Source organism: Lithobates pipiens, unplaced genomic scaffold, assembly GCF_037356315.1.
Source record: "Lithobates pipiens isolate NorthernLeopardFrog02 unplaced genomic scaffold, aLitPip1_a1.2 Scaffold_23, whole genome shotgun sequence".
In the NCBI taxonomy this organism is placed as follows: domain Eukaryota; kingdom Metazoa; phylum Chordata; class Amphibia; order Anura; family Ranidae; genus Lithobates; species Lithobates pipiens.
This window is the reverse complement of record NW_027507785.1, coordinates 5,993,843-6,014,730: the sequence shown is the minus strand read 5'-3', so window position 1 is coordinate 6,014,730 and position 20,888 is coordinate 5,993,843. Positions and strand designations below refer to the sequence as shown.

The window sequence follows — 20,888 nt, the reverse complement described above, 5'->3', positions numbered from 1 at the left end:
TAGGTCAGGGGAGAGGTGTGTAGGTCAGGGGAGAGGCGTGTAGGTTAGGGGAGAGGCGTGTAGGTCAGGGGAGAGGCGTGTAGGTCAGGGGAGAGGTGTGTTGGACAGGGTAGGCACATGTAGGTCAGGAAGTGCCTACTGGACAACCACTATCCTGGCTGCAGCTTACAGCAAGGAGGTGTAGGAAGCCCGTGGTTTGGTGCCGGGCCGAGCCACAGTCCAGGCCGCGGCCCGTTGCTTGGGAGCCACTGCCCAAGGTCGCATGTAATCTGATATTGCCAACATGACACAAAAGACACAACGCAAATATTTCATGGTAACATTTTATTGACAAAACGAGCACACAACTCATAACCGGGTTAGTGAGAATACAGCCGGCAGATTACAGCATCGGAAGAAAGAGTCCATCTCTTATAAATGAAGGATGAGCGTCAAACCTCAACTTCCCTTTTACGGAGCGCCAGAAACCAGCGCCGAGCACCGCGGGCATCACTGAGCAGACAAAATCGCAGAGCGTCCCGGAGATACCAAGGATTTCAGACCAGCAAAGAACAGGCCGGTAAACTGCAGAGGAGTTCCACAAACATATACAGCAACGTGCCATCGGTGTGTGCAGCACTTCATATGAAAAGGCAGTGGAAGTAGACTTTGGGGTCTATGCATAAGAAAAACAAAATTAAAAAAATCTGCTGTACAAATGTCTTGGCATTCGCACAACCATCACAATCCCTGTAATACAAAAATTTCCTAAGATCGTCAGCTCCATCCAGTGGCCATTCTGAGTATTCTCCTGACCTACTCCAATCAGAAAAAAATACCACATTATGGCCACTAGATGGAGCGCAAGACTAGGGATGCACAGATGCCCATACTAAGCATCAGCACTCACCCAGATGCTCCCGATATCGAAATCAATACTTTGCAGTGCGATCTGTGTCAATATAAAATGAACGGGCGCAAATCGCACTGCAAAGAATCGCACTGGGATTTGAACAGGAATTCCTATCGAAACTGCATGCGTTTTCCTGTGTGTGTGTTTATAGAAAGGGAAATGCGCCATCTAGTGGGCAGTTTAAAAAAAATGTTAGAACTCACAGTACATTATCCGGCCACATGCAAAATAATCTACATAGGTGTCCCGGTCTCGCCGATGATAGCAAATCAAAGATGCTGGAGGAACATCCCCGGGGGACCTCGGGGGTATAGGGCGAAAGTGATGTTAGCTGGGGGGGGGGGGGGGGCGGGGGACCGACTCTACATCTCCAGCTCTGTGCGCACCTCCAGTGGCCCGTGATTTGCCATCATCGGCGGACCGGGACACCTATGTAGATGATTTTGCATGTGGCCAGATATGTACTGTGAGTGCTAACAGTCCAAACTGCCCACTAGATGGCGCTTTTCCCATCAGGAGCAGTGGGGGGAATTGGTAAGTGATTCGGACAGGAATCGCAAACGCATTAAACTAAAACGAAAAAAACGAAAATAAACATATTAGATAGGTATTCCCTAAGATTGTCATCTCCATCTAGTGGCCATAATGCGGTATTTTCCTGAAATACTCCAATCAGAAAAAAAAAAATGTCACATTATGGCCAGTAGGTGGCGCTGACGACCATAGAAAACAAACATATTCGACACGTTTCGGGGATAATTCATGATGGCGGCTTGCAAATTTTATTTTATTTTTTATAAAACAGACCCCCCCTCCCCCCCCCCCCAATGTATCCTTATGTCAGGTTCACCTTCACATATACAAAGTGTTGCTTCCGCACACAATCCCAGGCCGCCGCCGGCACCGACACACATTAAGATGTTCAGCCATAAGTGCCTATAGGTGGGGTACATATGCTGTAGGGCCTGTAATGACGAAAGCTGAACTAAGTCCCCATTGGACTAACGTTATGACAACAGGGGGGGGTGGGGGAGACGGCAATAAAAAAAAAAAAATCTAAAAAAAACAGTCTCCAGAGTCTCAGCAGATAAGGCGGGGTTCCCTTTAAAAAAAAAAAAAAAAAAACGACCGTCCACTATGTCGGTTTTCAGCCCTTGGTCAGGCGAGGAAGACTTTATCCGTTGACGCAAACTTTAAAAAAAAAAAAAGGTTAAGACCGCGCACTTCCGTTTAGACAGGGGGAAGGGGGGGGGCGCCACAATTTTCCCAGATCCAGATTTCCAATTTGCTGCTGCTGCCCCCTTGAGGCGACGACAGCTACAGGTCCTCTCCCTGAAGACGCCAAACACAAGATGGTGGTCTAACGTCGCGCTGAGAAAAATAATATTTTAAATACACAGAAAACAATTAACTTCCATTTAAAATCGATAAAAAAAAAAAAAAAAAAAATCTCTGCATTGAAAAATGTCTTTTTTTTTTTTTTGCCCGGAGACGGAAATGTAAGGAAGGACAGCGATGGAAGGGGGTCCGGGGGGGACCGGTGCTGTTGTCCAGCAACAAAGAAAGGGACGCTGGCAGGAATATCCTGCGTAAGGGTTTTAAGCCTCGCCAGGACCCGAGGGGGGGGGGGGCTGCCAGAGCCCGATAAGGTGCGGTGGCGTTAAAAAAAAACAAAAAACGCGCGTGGCGAAGGCTACGGTCGCGATGATAAGGCCACATGTAGAAGGATGTAAAAAAGGTGAAGGTCACTTCCTGAGCTGAAGATTGTCCAGAATGGTCTTCTTGTGGTTGGAATCCAGAACTCCGGCCTCTTCCAGGTCCTCTTCCACTATGTCACTGCAAACAAGAAGAACATGTCAATGCGGGGGAGGGGGTCACCCTGGACCTCGTCTGGATCACTGTCAGAGCTTATGGAGATTATTGGGTTTACAGTGAGGGGGGGGGAAAAAGTATTGACCCCCTGCTGATTTTGTACATTTGCCCATTAACAAAGAAACGATCAATCTATAGTTTTAATGGTCGAGAGACCTGGAGGTCGAGAGACAGAACAACAAAAACATCCAGAAAAACCCCATTTCAAAAAAACTTTATAAATTGTTTTTCAATTTAAGGAGTGAAATTTGTATTTTATCCCTTCAAAAAACATGGCTTAGGGTGGAGAAACCCTTGATGGCAATCGCAGAGGTCAGTCGTTTCTTGTAGGTGGCCACCAGGCTTTGCACACATCTCAGGAGGGATTTTGCCCCGCTCCTCTCCAAGTCATTAAGGTTTCCAGGCTGATGTTTGGTAACTCGAACCTTCAGCTCCCGCCACATATTTTCTATGGGACTAAGGTCTGGAGACTGGGCCACTCCAGGAATTTAAAGTGCTTCTTCTTGAGCCACTCCTTTGTTGCCTTGGCCGTGTGTTTTGGGTCATTGTCATGCTGGGACACCTATCCATGACCCAATTTCAATGCCCTGGCTGAGGGAAGGAGGTTCTCACCCAAGATTTGATGGTACATGGGCCCCGTCCATCGTCCCTTTGATGCAGTGAAGTTGTCCTGTCCCCTTAGCAGAAAAACACCTTCAAAGCATAATGTTTCCACCTTCATGTATGACGGTGGGGGATGGTGTTCTTGGGGTCATAGGTCCTCCATGTACGACGGTGGGGATGGTGTTCTTGGGGTCATAGGTCCCCCATGTATGACGGTGGGGGATGGTGTTCTTGGGGTCATAGGTCCCCCATGTATGACGGTGGGGGATGGTGTTCTTGGGGTCATAGGCCCTCCTTGTATGACAGCGCGGATGGTGTTCTTGGGGTCATAGGTCCTCTATGTATGATGGTGGGGATGGTGTTCTTGGGGTCATAGGTCCTCCATGTACGATGGTGGGGGATGGTGTTCTTGGGGTCATAGGTCCTCCATGTAGGACAGTGGGGATGGTGTTCTTGGGGTCATAGGTCCTCCATGTATGACGGTGGGGATGGTGTTCTTGGGGTCATAGGTCCTCCATGTAGGATGGTGGGGATGGTGTTCTTGGGGTCATAGGTCCTCCATGTACGACAGTGGGGGATGGTGTTCTTGAGGTCATAGGTCCTCCATGTATGATGGTGGAGGATGGTGTTCTTGGGGTCATAGGTCCTCCATGTATGACGGTGGGGATGGTGTTCTTGGGGTCATAGGTCCTCCATGTATGACGGTGGGGGATGGTGTTCTTAGGGTCATAGGTCCTCCATGTACGACGGTGGGGGATGGTGTTCTTGGGGTCATAGGTCCTCCATGTACGACGGTGGGGGATGGTGTTCTTGGGGGTCATAGGTCCTCCATGTAGGATGGTGGGGATGGTGTTCTTGGGGTCATAGGTCCTCCATGTACGACGGTGGGGGATGGTGTTCTTGGGGTCATAGGTCCTCCATGTACGACGGTGGGGGATGGTGTTCTTGGGGTCATAGGTCCTCCATGTACGACGGTGGGGGATGGTGTTCTTGGGGTCATAGGTCCTCCATGTACGACGGTGGGGGATGGTGTTCTTGGGGGTCATAGGTCCTCCATGTAGGATGGTGGGGATGGTGTTCTTGGGGTCATAGGTCCTCCATGTACGACGGTGGGGGATGGTGTTCTTGGGGTCATAGGTCCTCCATGTATGACGGTGGGGATGGTGTTCTTGGGGTCATAGGTCCTCCATGTATGACGGTGGGGATGGTGCTCTTGGCGTCATAGGTCCTCCATATATGACAGCGAGGATGGTGTTCTTGGGGTCATAGGTCCTCCATGTACGACGGTGGGGGATGGTGTTCTTGGGGTCATAGGTCCTCCATGTACGACGGTGGGGGATGGTGTTCTTGGGGGTCATAGGTCCTCCATGTAGGACGGTGGGGATGGTGTTCTTGGGGTCATAGGTCCTCCATGTACGACGGTGGGGGATGGTGTTCTTGGGGTCATAGGTCCTCCATGTACGACGGTGGGGGATGGTGTTCTTGGGGTCATAGGTCCTCCATGTACGACGGTGGGGGATGGTGTTCTTGGGGGTCATAGGTCCTCCATGTAGGATGGTGGGGATGGTGTTCTTGGGGTCATAGGTCCTCCATGTACGACGGTGGGGGATGGTGTTCTTGGGGTCATAGGTCCTCCATGTATGATGGTGGGGGATGGTGTTCTTGGGGTCATAGGTCCTCCATGTACGACGGTGGGGGATGGTGTTCTTGGGGTCATAGGTCCTCCATTTATGACGGTGGGGATGGTGTTCTTGGGGTCATAGGTCCTCCATGTACGACGGTGGGGGATGGTGTTCTTGGGGTCATAGGTCCTCCATGTATGACGGTGGGGGATGGTGTTCTTGGGGTCATAGGTCCTCCATGTATGACGGTGGGGGATGGTGTTCTTGGGGTCATAGGCAGCATTCCTCCTCCTCCAAACACGGCAAGTTGAGTTTGATGCCAGAGAGCTCGATTTTGGTCTCACCTGACCACAACACTTTCCCCCAGTTCTCCTCCGAATCATTCAGATGTTCATTAGCAAGCTTCAGATGGACCTGTACATGTGATTTCTTGGGCAGGGGGGACCTTGCGGGGCGCTGCAGGATTTGAGTCCTTCACGGTGTAGAGTGTTACCAATGGTTCTCTTGGTGACTATGGTCCCAGCTGAGATCATTGACCAGATTCTCCTGTGTAGTTCTGGGCGGATTCCTCACCGTTCTCAGGATCATTGAAACTCCACGAGGTGAGATCTTCCATGGAGCCCCAGACCGAGGGAGACTGACCGTTATTTTGTGATTCTTCCATTTGCAAATAATTCCACCAACTGTTGCCACCTCTCACCAAGCTGCTTGGCGATGGTCTTGTAGCCCATTCCAGCCTTGTGTAGGTCTACAATCTTCTCCCCGACATCCTTGGACAGATCTTTGGTCTTGGCCATGGTGGAGAGATTGCAATCTGATTGATTGCTTCTGTGGACAGATGTCTTTTATACAGGTAACAAGCTGAGATGAGGAGCACTCCCTTTAAGAGAGAGTGCTCCTAATCTCAGCTCATTACCTGTATAGAAGACACCTGGGAGCCAGAAATTTTGCCGCTCGGTAGAGGGATCAAATACTTATTTCACTCTTTAAAATGCAAATCAATTTATAACTTTTTTAAATATGTTTTTCTCAATATTTTTGTTGTTATTCTGCCTCTCATTGTTATAATAAACCGACCATTAAACTTTTTGTCAGTTGGGAAAACTTACAAAATCAGCAGGGGGTCACATACTTTTTCCATTCACTGTATATTTCAGCTTCTCTGGTCCCCACCCCCCATCCACAATCTTTCCATTTCTATTACACATTTCAGGAGACAAAACTTGCCCCCTTCATCAGGGCTTAAAGATAGGATACAATGTATACAGACTGGATGGGGGATACAATGTATACAGACTGGATGAGGGATACAATGTATACAGACTGGATGAGGGATATAATGTATACAGACTGGATGAGGGATACAATGTATACAGACTGGATGAAGGATACAATGTATACAGACTGGATGAGAGGATACAATGTATACAGACTGGATGAGGGATACAATGTATACAGACTGGATGGGGGATACAATGTATACAGACTGGATGAGGGATACAATGTATACAGACTGGATGAGGGATATAATGTATACAGACTGGATGAGGGATACAATGTATACAGACTGGATGAGAGGATACAATGTATACAGACTGGATGAGGGATATAATGTATACAGACTGGATGAAGGATACAATGTATACAGACTGGATGAGGGATACAATGTATACAGACTGGATGAGAGGATACAATGTATACAGACTGGATGAGGGATATAATGTATACAGACTGGATGAGGGATACAATGTATACAGACTGGATGAGGGATACAATGTATACAGACTGGATGAGGGATACAATGTATACAGACTGGATGGGGGATACAATGTATACAGACTGGATGAGGGATATAATGTATACAGACTGGATGAGGGATACAATGTATACAGACTGGATGAGGGATATAATGTATACAGACTGGATGAGGGATACAATGTATACAGACTGGATGAGAGGATACAATGTATACAGACTGGATGGGGGATACAATGTATACAGACTGGATGGGGGATATAATGTATACAGACTGGATGGGGGATACAATGTATACAGACTGGATGAGGGATACAATGTATACAGACTGGATGAGGGATATAATGTATACAGACTGGATGAGGGATATAATGTATACAGACTGGATGAGAGGATACAATGTATACAGACTGGATGGGGGATACAATGTATACAGACTGGATGGGGGATACAATGTATACAGACTGGATGGGGGATATAATGTATACAGACTGGATGAGGGATATAATGTATACAGACTGGATGAGAGGATACAATGTATACAGACTGGATGAGAGGATACAATGTATACAGACTGGATGGGGGATATAATGTATACAGACTGGATGAGGGATATAATGTATACAGACTGGATGAGAGGATACAATGTATACAGACTGGATGAGAGGATACAATGTATACAGACTGGATGAGGGATACAATGTATACAGACTGGATGAAGGATACAATGTATACAGACTGGATGAGGGATACAATGTATACAGACTGGATGAGGGATACAATGTATACAGACTGGATGAGAGGATACAATGTATACAGACTGGATGGGGGATACAATGTATACAGACTGGATGAGGGATATAATGTATACAGACTGGATGAGGGATACAATGTATACAGACTGGATGAGGGATACAATGTATACAGACTGGATGGGGGATACAATGTATACAGACTGGATGAGGGATATAATGTATACAGACTGGATGAGGGATACAATGTATACAGACTGGATGAGGGATATAATGTATACAGACTGGATGAGGGATACAATGTATACAGACTGGATGAGAGGATACAATGTATACAGACTGGATGGGGGATACAATGTATACAGACTGGATGGGGGATATAATGTATACAGACTGGATGGGGGATACAATGTATACAGACTGGATGAGGGATACAATGTATACAGACTGGATGAGGGATATACTGTATACAGACTGGATGAGGGATATAATGTATACAGACTGGATGAAGGATACAATGTATACAGACTGGATGGGGGATACAATGTATACAGACTGGATGGGGGATACAATGTATACAGACTGGATGGGGGATATAATGTATACAGACTGGATGAGGGATATAATGTATACAGACTGGATGAGAGGATACAATGTATACAGACTGGATGAGAGGATACAATGTATACAGACTGGATGGGGGATATAATGTATACAGACTGGATGAGGGATATAATGTATACAGACTGGATGAGAGGATACAATGTATACAGACTGGATGAGAGGATACAATGTATACAGACTGGATGAGGGATACAATGTATACAGACTGGATGAAGGATACAATGTATACAGACTGGATGAGGGATACAATGTATACAGACTGGATGAGGGATACAATGTATACAGACTGGATGAGAGGATACAATGTATACAGACTGGATGGGGGATACAATGTATACAGACTGGATGAGGGATATAATGTATACAGACTGGATGAGGGATACAATGTATACAGACTGGATGAGAGGATACAATGTATACAGACTGGATGGGGGATACAATGTATACAGACTGGATGGGGGATATAATGTATACAGACTGGATGAGGGATACAATGTATACAGACTGGATGGGGGATACAATGTATACAGACTGGATGAGGGATATAATGTATACAGACTGGATGAGGGATACAATGTATACAGACTGGATGAGGGATACAATGTATACAGACTGGATGGGGGATACAATGTATACAGACTGGATGGGGGATATAATGTATACAGACTGGATGAGGGATATAATGTATACAGACTGGATGAGAGGATACAATGTATACAGACTGGATGGGGGATACAATGTATACAGACTGGATGGGGGATACAATGTATACAGACTGGATGAGGGATACAATGTATACAGACTGGATGAGGGATACAATGTATACAGACTGGATGGGGGATACAATGTATACAGACTGGATGGGGGATACAATGTATACAGACTGGATGGGGGATACAATGTATACAGACTGGATGAGGGATACAATGTATACAGACTGGATGGGGGATACAATGTATACAGACTGGATGAGGGGTATAATGTATACAGACTGGATGAGGGGTATAATGTATACAGACTGGATGAGGGATACAATGTATACAGACTGGATGAGGGATACAATGTATACAGACTGGATGAGGGATATAATGTATACAGACTGGATGAGGCATACAATGTATACAGACTGGATGAGGGATACAATGTATACAGACTGGATGAGGGATACAATGTATACAGACTGGATGAGGGATACAATGTATACAGACTGGATGAGGGATACAATGTATACAGACTGGATGAGGGATACAATGTATACAGACTGGATGGGGGATACAATGTATACAGACTGGATGAGGGATACAATGTATACAGACTGGATGAGGGATACAATGTATACAGACTGGATGAGGGATACAATGTATACAGACTGGATGAGGGATACAATGTATACAGACTGGATGGGGGGATACAATGTATACAGACTGGATGAGGGATACAATGTATACAGACTGGATGAGAGGATACAATGTATACAGACTGGATGGGGGATACAATGTATACAGACTGAGTGAGGGATACAATGTATACAGACTGGATGGGGGATACAATGTATACAGACTGAGTGAGGGATACAATGTATACAGACTGGATGGGGGATACAATGTATACAGACTGAGTGAGGGATACAATGTATACAGACTGGATGAGGGATATAATGTATACAGACTGGATGAGGCATACAATGTATACAGACTGGATGAGGGATACAATGTATACAGACTGGATGAGGGATACAATGTATACAGACTGGATGAGGGATACAATGTATACAGACTGGATGAGGGATACAATGTATACAGACTGGATGAGGGATACAATGTATACAGACTGGATGGGGGATACAATGTATACAGACTGGATGAGGGATACAATGTATACAGACTGGATGAGGGATACAATGTATACAGACTGGATGAGGGATACAATGTATACAGACTGGATGAGGGATACAATGTATACAGACTGGATGGGGGGATACAATGTATACAGACTGGATGAGGGATACAATGTATACAGACTGGATGAGAGGATACAATGTATACAGACTGGATGGGGGATACAATGTATACAGACTGAGTGAGGGATACAATGTATACAGACTGGATGGGGGATACAATGTATACAGACTGGATGGGGGATACAATGTATACAGACTGGATGAGAGGATACAATGTATACAGACTGGATGAGGGATACAATGTATACAGACTGGATGAAGGATACAATGTATACAGACTGGATGAGGGATACAATGTATACAGACTGGATGGGGGATACAATGTATACAGACTGGATGGGGGATACAATGTATACAGACTGGATGAGGGATACAATGTATACAAACAGGATGGGGGATACAATGTATACAGACTGGATGAGGGATACAATGTATACAGACTGGATGAGGGATACAATGTATACAGACTGGATGAGGGATACAATGTATACAGACTGGATGGGGGGATACAATGTATACAGACTGGATGAGGGATACAATGTATACAGACTGGATGAGGGATACAATGTATACAGACTGGATGAGGGGATACAATGTATACAGACTGGATGAGGGATACAATGTATACAGACTGGATGGAGGGATACAATGTATACAGACTGGATGAAGGATACAATGTATACAGACTGGATGAGGGATACAATGTATACAAACAGGATGGGGGATACAATGTATACAGACTGGATGAGGGATACAATGTATACAGACTGGATGAGGGATACAATGTATACAGACTGGATGAGGGGATACAATGTATACAGACTGGATGAGGGGATACAATGTATACAGACTGGATGGGGGGATACAATGTATACAGACTGGATGAGGGATACAATGTATACAGACTGGATGAGGGATACAATGTATACAGACTGGATGAGGGGATACAATGTATACAGACTGGATGAGGGATACAATGTATACAGACTGGATGGAGGGATACAATGTATACAGACTGGATGAAGGATACAATGTATACAGACTGGATGAGGGATACAATGTATACAGACTGGATGGGGGGATACAATGTATACAGACTGGATGGGGGGATACAATGTATACAGACTGGATGAGGGATACAATGTATACAGACTGGATGAGGGATACAATGTATACAGACTGGATGAGGGATACAATGTATACAGACTGGATGAAGGATACAATGTATACAGACTGGATGAGGGATACAATGTATACAGACTGGATGAGGGATACAATGTATACAGACTGGATGAGGGATACAATGTATACAGACTGGATGAGAGGATACAATGTATACAGACTGGATGGGGGGATACAATGTATACAGACTGGATGAGGGATACAATGTATACAGACTGGATGAGGGATACAATGTATACAGACTGGATGAGAGGATACAATGTATACAGACTGGATGAAGGATACAATGTATACAGACTGGATGAGGGATACAATGTATACAGACTGGATGAGGGATACAATGTATACAGACTGGATGAGAGGATACAATGTATACAGACTGGATGGGGGGATACAATGTATACAGACTGGATGAGGGATACAATGTATACAGACTGGATGAGGGATACAATGTATACAGACTGGATGAGGGATACAATGTATACAGACTGGATGAGAGGATACAATGTATACAGACTGGATGGGGGGATACAATGTATACAGACTGGATGGGGGATACAATGTATACAGACTGGATGAGGGATACAATGTATACAGACTGGATGAGGGATACAATGTATACAGACTGGATGAGAGGATACAATGTATACAGACTGGATGAAGGATACAATGTATACAGACTGGATGAGGGATACAATGTATACAGACTGGATGAGGGATACAATGTATACAGACTGGATGAGGGGATACAATGTATACAGACTGGATGGGGGATATAATGTATACAGACTGGATGAGGGATACAATGTATACAGACTGGATGGGGGGATACAATGTATACAGACTGGATGAGGGGATACAATGTATACAGACTGGATGGGGGATATAATGTATACAGACTGGATGGGGGATACAATGTATACAGACTGGATGGGGGATACAATGTATACAGACTGGATGAGGGATACAATGTATACAGACTGGATGAGGGATACAATGTATACAGACTGGATGAGGGATACAATGTATACAGACTGGATGAGGGATACAATGTATACAGACTGGATGGGGGGATACAATGTATACAGACTGGATGAGGGATACAATGTATACAGACTGGATGGGGGGATACAATGTATACAGACTGGATGGGGGGATACAATGTATACAGACTGGATGAGGGATACAATGTATACAGACTGGATGAGGGATACAATGTATACAGACTGGATGAAGGATACAATGTATACAGACTGGATGAGGGATACAATGTATACAGACTGGATGAGGGATACAATGTATACAGACTGGATGAGGGATACAATGTATACAGACTGGATGAGGGATATAATGTATACAGACTGGATGAGGGATACAATGTATACAGACTGGATGGGGGATACAATGTATACAGACTGGATGAGGTATACAATGTATACAGACTGGATGAGGGATACCAATGTATACAGACTGGATGGGGGGATACAATGTATACAGACTGGATGGGGGGATACAATGTATACAGACTGGATGAGGGATACAATGTATACAGACTGGATGAGGGATACAATGTATACAGACTGGATGAGGGATACAATATATACAGACTGGATGAGGGATACAATGTATACAGACTGGATGAGGGATACAATGTATACAGACTGGATGAGGGATACAATGTATACAGAATGGATGAGGGATACAATGTATACAGACTGGATGAAGGATACAATGTATACAGACTGGATGAAGGATACAATGTATACAGACTGGATGGGGGGATACAATGTATACAGACTGGATGAGGGATACAATGTATACAGACTGGATGAGGGATACAATGTATACAGACTGGATGAGGGATACAATGTATACAGACTGGATGAGGGATACAATGTATACAGACTGGATGAGAGGATACAATGTATACAGACTGGATGGGGGGATACAATGTATACAGACTGGATGAGGGATACAATGTATACAGACTGGATGAGGGATACAATGTATACAGACTGGATGAGGGATACAATGTATACAGACTGGATGGGGGGATACAATGTATACAGACTGGATGGGGGGATACAATGTATACAGACTGGATGAGGGATACAATGTATACAGACTGGATGAGGGATACAATGTATACAGACTGGATGAGGGATACAATGTATACAGACTGGATGAGGGATACAATGTATACAGACTGGATGGGGGATACAATGTATACAGACTGGATGAGGGATACAATGTATACAGACTGGATGAGGGATACAATGTATACAGACTGGATGAAGGATACAATGTATACAGACTGGATGGGGGATACAATGTATACAGACTGGATGAAGGATACAATGTATACAGACTGGATTAGGAATATAATGTATACAGACTGGATGGGGTATACAATGTATACAGACTGGATGGGGGATACAATGTATACAGACCGGATGAGGGATACAATGTATACAGACTGGATTAGGAATATAATGTATACAGACTGGATGGGGTATACAATGTATACAGACTGGATGGGGGATACAATGTATACAGACTGGATGAGGAATATAATGTATACAGACTGAGTGAGGGATATATAAAAAATGTTTGCATCTGAAATCCTTGCTGAACATGTAATATCAGTAATATGAAGCTGGGCTCAGTGCATTGTCGGTGTTTGATAGAAGATTGCTTTCAGACTGTCTTTCTCTAATTGAAACATTAGATTCATCTTCTAGAATATGAGCAGAGGGGAGGAGCAGGGAGAGGGAGGAGTCACTTCTCTGGAGGGGGAAGGAGTCATTGTTCTGCTGGGGGATGGAAGAAGGGGGTGGAGTTACTGTTCTGGTGGAGGAGGAGGAAAGAAAGGGAGGACTTCTACCTCTGGAGGATAAGAGAAAGAGGAGAGCTGCTCTGGAGAGGAAGGAGTCCCACATCAAGAGGGGGAGTTAAGAAAGGGGGAGGGGTTACTGTTTTGGAGGCGGGGGGAAGGAGGAGTCAGAGCTCTGACTCATTCACTTGAGTGTGCAAATTTTAATTTTCCCTATTGAGCTCTGTAAACACTTCCACTACTTCCAGGAAAACATACGAAAAGGAGCCCTGTATCGCCACCTACTGGCTGATAGTGAGAAGGCGGGGTTTATCACATACACACTCACCGGCCACTTTATTAGGTACACTTTAGTAGCGGGTTGGACCCCCTTTTCCATTCCTTCTTGGTGGCATAGATCCAACACAGTGTTGGAAACGTTCCTCAGAGATATATATATATATATATATATGTGTGTGTGTTCTCATTATGTAAATGCTCCCGAATGAGGCATGACCATAGTTTCCAGAACATCCAATTTTACCTGAGAAATTCTAAGTCATCCCACCCGTTGTGTATGAGCCCCTCTTCGTATCGCTCCATGCCGATCCCTCTCAGCCATTCGCCAACGCTGGAGCCCTGCAAGCTGGAGGAATTCCGCCCACCGTGATAGAGTGCCTGTGTGGGGGAGGGGGCAGAGTGTCAGACACACCAATCTTACCGGTACCGTACAGATAAGGACAGCGCTACACTCAACGTACACTCTATACTTAATACAGATTATATATATATGATGTGACACAGGAGTGACATCACCACTCTCCAGATATAAAATTACAAAGGAGTGGCACCACTGCTCTCCATAAATAAATGCATAGGAGTGTGACATCACAGTAGCTGGAGGAGTGGCAAAACTCCAAGACTAGTGGGAAGCGTAGGAAGGTAAGATCGGGAGTTATGGGTTGCCAGCACAGACTCATCCTTCATCTAATAGAACGCAGGGTTTCCGGTTCTTTCCTCAAGGTGACGTACCGTCAAGCCTATATACCGTAAGGCAATCCATAGACATCCTGTGCACACCATCCCATGACATCACAATGACATCATAATCCTGCCAGTAAAGTCATAATTCACCAAAACCCTTGCAACGTTACAACACTCTCAATACCACCATGGTTATGGATCACATCATCCTACATCCTTATTCTCATGGAGCATTTCAAGACATGTTTGGCGGTTTTGTTCGGCATTAGGTGATCTATGATATAATTGGTGGGATTATTACATCACTGTGACGTCATGGGAGGGCATACACTGGGTTATACATGGGTTACTGTATGGTATAAAAAGGTATGTCTGATGAGTATGTTTATTGTTACTATGTCACCTTGAGGAAAGGACCATAAACCTCGGCTTTGACTAACGTGACCAATAGGTGTGCAAGAATTTCTTCAGACTGCTGTTGACTTTCTAATCCCTTCACAGGTCTTCTTATCCAAATTCGGTACCCCACCTCACAAATGGCACTCAATCCCAGAGACACCCTCCAAAATCTTGTGGGAAGCCTTCTCAGGAGGAGTGGAGGCTGTTTATAACCACAAAGGGGGCCAACTCCATATTAATGGCCATGGTGAGGGAAGACACCATATTGATGGACAAGATTAGTGAAAACTCCATAATAATGGCCAAAGTGTGGGCAGCTCCAAAAGTGAATGGTCATGGTAAGGAAAAACTCCATATTGATGTTCGTGGTGAGGGAAAACACGGTGAGGGAAAACTCCATACCAATGGCCATGGTGAGGGGAAAAACTCCATACCAATGGCCACGGTGAGGGGAAAAACTCTATACCAATGGCCACGGTGAGGGGAAAAACTCCATACCAATGGCCACGGTGAGGGGAAAAACTCCATACCAATGGCCACGGTGAGGGAAAACTCCATACCAATGGCCACGGTGAGGGAAAACTCCATACCAATGGCCACGGTGAGGGAAAACTCCATACCAATGGCCACGGTGAGGGGAAAAACTCCATACCAATGGCCACGGTGAGGGGAAAAACTCCATACCAATGGCCACGGTGAGGGAAAACTCCATACCAATGGCCACGGTGAGGGAAAACTCCATACCAATGGCCACGGTGAGGGAAAACTCCATACCAATGGCCACGGTGAGGGGAAAAACTCCATACCAATGGCCACGGTGAGGGAAAAAACTCCATACCAATGGCCACGGTGAGGGAAAACTCCATACCAATGGCCATGGTGAGGGGAAAAACTCCATACCAATGGCCACGGTGAGGGGAAAAACTCTATACCAATGGCCACGGTGAGGGGAAAAACTCCATACCAATGGCCACGGTGAGGGGAAAAACTCCATACCAATGGCCACGGTGAGGGAAAACTCCATACCAATGGCCACGGTGAGGGAAAACTCCATACCAATGGCCACGGTGAGGGAAAACTCCATACCAATGGCCACGGTGAGGGGAAAAACTCCATACCAATGGCCATGGTGAGGGGAAAAACTCCATACCAATGGCCACGGTGAGGGAAAACTCCATACCAATGGCCACGGTGAGGGAAAACTCCATACCAATGGCCACGGTGAGGGAAAACTCCATACCAATGGCCACGGTGAGGGGAAAAACTCCATACCAATGGCCACGGTGAGGGAAAAAACTCCATACCAATGGCCACGGTGAGGGAAAACTCCATACCAATGGCCACGGTGAGGGAAAACTCCATACCAATGGCCACGGTGAGGGAAAACTCCATACCAATGGCCACGGTGAGGGAAAACTCCATACCAATGGCCACGGTGATGGAAAACTCCATACCAATGGCCACGGTGATGGAAAACTCCATACCAATGGCCACGGTGATGGAAAACTCCATACCAATGGCCACGGTGATGGAAAACTCCATATTAATGTTCATGATAAGGGGAAACTCCATATTAATGGCTATGGTGAGGGAAAACTCCATATTAATGCCCATGGTGAGGGAAAGATCCATATTAATAGCCATGGTGAGGGAAAGATCCATATTAATAATGGCCATGGCAAGGGAAAACTTCTTATTAATGGCTATGGTGAGAACAAACTCCATATTAATGGCCACGGTGAGGGAAAACCCAATTTTAATGGTCATTGTGAGGGAAAACTTCATATTAATGGCCATGTTAAGGGAAAGTTCCATATTAATGGCCAACTGGAGGGAAAACGCCATATTAATGTCCATGGTTTGGGAATAAGGTGCCCAACAAGCTCATATAAGTTTGGTAGTCGGGTGTTCACAGAGACGTTTGGCCATATACTGTAGGCTGACCCTGATGGCCTTAGGAGTTTTTTCAAACTTTGTTTGTTGTAGGTTTCAAATTTTAAGAATGCTTATGTTAGACCATGCCATGACCTACATCCTGTGTATGGATCAGGTGATTCCCATTAGAAGGGGGCTCAGGTCAGTACACGCTCCCACCTACCTCTTCATCCTCCTGTATGCTCTCTCGAATGCAGTGAGGAGGAAAGACCATGGGCCTACTGAAGTCCAGACATCGGCTTGGCAGTTCCATCTTACTTTTGCCCCCCGGGAGATGAGGCGGGCGTCCCTGGGCCTCCTTGCCTCCAGTATAGTCCACCTCACTCAGCGTGCGAGCCATCTGCAAGACAGAGCAGGAGCGGTCATCCTGCATTGTCCCATGAGCCTCAGCCATGTAGGAAGGCTGGGGGGTCGGTATAGGAGGCCGCGATTGTGCCTTCAGATGATATTTCGTCTCTGGGGGTTCGCTGAAGGTGACGCCCGCGCGGGTCTTTCCAGGTCCCGTCCGGGAATCCCCGTCTTCTGCCGGCCGGCCGTGCAACTCACTTGAGGTCACATAAAAGGGGTTGTCCAGCATTTCGAACTCGGCTGACTTGGGAAGAGGAGGGGGAGGGAAGTCCGGCGGCGGTAGATTCAGAGTGCCAACCTCTTCGTCAGAAGAGGTTTCCTCCCCTCGAGCAGATGTAGGGTATTGCCTGCGTTTTTCGGAGTGCTGTGCGGGCACCGTGATTTGCACCCTGTTCTTAGATGATGCGGTGGTGGACAACTGCCCATCAGGGGGCATCATCTGATGCGGCACCCCTTCCAGGACGTAATAGGCTGGGTTATTGAAGCTGTTTTTATGACCGTGTCCTTCACCCTCCGCCTGGACCTCCATCTTGCACCTGCGGAGACAAAGAGGTGGGGAAAAGTCACATGACCGCCATGATTATCATATTATATTATTATATATTATTATTATATTAACACGGGTTTCAAGTGAAAAACAAATGTAAACAGATATATTCACATATCCACGAACAGAGGGTCTCACAAAGAAGAATTATTATTTGTCTGTGCAAACGAATGTGTTTTTGTCTGTATAGTCTTTATAATTTTACTTTTTACTGTTTCTAAAAACGGTAAAAATGTAACTATTTCACAAACAGAAAAAAAAATAAAAAAATCAGTTAATAATAAAAAAAAAATAGAGCGGATTCATTTACCTTAATGAGCCTTAATGGACTCCTCCTTCCCCATCTCTTAAATGTTTGTAATATTTCTCCTCTTAATTATTCGTGACCATTAATATTTTAAAACTTTTCTTTATTATTTTGTAAAAAAAAAAAATAGTTGCGCTAAAAATGAAAAAACACCAACAGTGAACCAGTGATGTTCAAATTGAAAGAAAAATATTGGACCGATGAAAAATGATTACAAACCAAAATAATTGTGAAATAATTCCATACATTCCATATATTTAGTTGCTGCTTCACATATTTTTAGTTTCTGTTAGGAGCGCGGTATTTTCCCCCCTTTCTACATTTATTTTGTTTGTTGCTTTTTTTTCTTTTATTTTTTTTTTTAATTTTATATACTCTTCACATTTAACTTTTTACTATATGGCTATATGTAAAACTAGAAAAGTTAAACTGTTTTATAAACAAAAAAAAAAAAAAATTAAAAAAATGAAAACGGAGTTAATTAGAACTGATTAGTTTACCTTAATAAGCACCAATTATTTCCTTCTTCCCCTTCTCCTCTTGATTAGTATTTTCTGCTATCCTCTTCAATTCTTTTTTGTAAACAGTAACATTTTTTTTTATATATATATATATATATATATATATATATATATATATATATTTTTTTTTATGGTTTTGTTTTTAAAAGTTTTGCATTAAAAAAAAAATAAAAAAAAATAATATAGCTTTTTTAGAAAGTCCACCTTTAAACTGCCTGATAGAAAGTCCACCGCTTTGTGGCGCCACCTGGAGTTCAAAAGCAGATCTGCAGAAGTTTTCATTTTTTTCTAGTCTTCAAATGTTTGTACATTTATATAGCTCTGACATATACCGCAGTGCTGTACAGAGAACACTGAGCCAGTCACATCAGTCTCTGTACCAGAGGAGCTTACACTCTAATGTCCTTCCACAGTCACACTATTATTATTATATATTTATAAAGCTCTGACATATACCGCAGTGCTGTACAGAGAACACTTAGCCAGTCACATCAGTCTCTGTACCAGAGGAGCTTACACTCTAATGTCCCCTCACAGTCACACACTATTATTATTATTATACACATATACCACAGTGCTGTACAAAGAAAAAATCTGCGTGATCAGGGTCTGACGGAAGCAGCCCTTTCACGACTCATGTGACACATGTCAGATTCAGGCCGCGGCACTGGATCAAGAATACCGCAGCAGTTGGCGATTGGCTGCTTCCATCAAAAGCCCAATCACACAGGTGATCCACTTTCCTCCCCAAACTTTCCCGTTCCCCTGTCCATTGTATTGGCCACCTACCGCGCCAGTGCCGGATCTTCCCTAATGGAGGTCGGCAGTGCCACCGGTGGGCGGCCCGTAGAGAGGCCCGCAACTTTTTCCGTTTCTTCAGATTGCTTTCCGAGGGTGGGGCCTGGAGTTTCCGTGGCGGGGGGCTTCCGACTTACAGATCTACCAAAAAAATAAAAATAACTACAAAATAAAATCACATAAAAATGTCCTAATATTCTAATAAGCTATTATTAATAATATTAAAAAAGTGATTTGCATTTGAATTTATTTTGTTTGCTAATTCTTGAATTTCACAAAAAAAAAAAAAAAAAAAAAAATTGGGAAAAAAAGATATTAAAAACCTTTATTAATTTTGTTTGTTAATTTTTGAATTTCACAAAAAATAAATAAAATAAAGCAAACAAATTGGAAAAAAATGTTTTTATAGAATAAAGTTTATACTGTCATCTACAGTATATATATATATATATATATATATATATATATATAATTATTTTTTAACAAAAAAAAAAACAAAAAAAAAAGATATAGGTGTTAATTTTACTACCTCTATCAATGACAAAGTTGTTGTGGTCTGTATAGGTTCATAGTAAGAAGGTTAAAAAAACGTTCCATAGGGGGACAGCTGGCTGAGGAAAGGTGTGGATTATATACACTCCATATGGATACACAGATTCCCAACTGACAATGACATTTTTTCTTGTAGTATATTTAGTCTGCATTAAGCACTGACAAGGCCTGGAAGTGATATGGAGGGGGGGGGGGGGTAAATGATCACCAATCACACAAAGCGTTAAGACATGACTTCCTGTACCCCTGGTTGGTTCGCAGCACAGTTGGTGGTTTCCCTTTCACTGCTCCGGTTTCGTCTTTGTCTATACTGATCCATTCTGCAGGAAGGGGAAAAAAAGACAAAAGCATATAATGAGTACGGGAGACAGCTCTGCCCATCATCTGGGGTTATGTTAATGTTCTGCACACCAGCTGCAATTA

The 20,888-nt window shown here is 44.2% G+C and overlaps 1 protein-coding gene across 1 annotated transcript; it reads right to left on the bottom strand.

The window, feature by feature from the left end:
- Nucleotides 1-309: 309 nt before the first annotated feature.
- LOC143927172 (phosphatidylinositol 3,4,5-trisphosphate 5-phosphatase 2-like) lies at nucleotides 310-20,785 on the bottom strand (the record flags this gene model as incomplete). The annotated part of the gene is given in 5 exon segments (XM_077451123.1): nucleotides 310-2,728; nucleotides 14,619-14,752; nucleotides 17,556-18,276; nucleotides 19,905-20,054; nucleotides 20,710-20,785. Coding segments are annotated over 5 exon segments (1,172 nt in total), but the record flags the coding sequence as incomplete, so codon positions are not given.
- Between the last annotated feature and the right edge of the window lie 103 nt (nucleotides 20,786-20,888).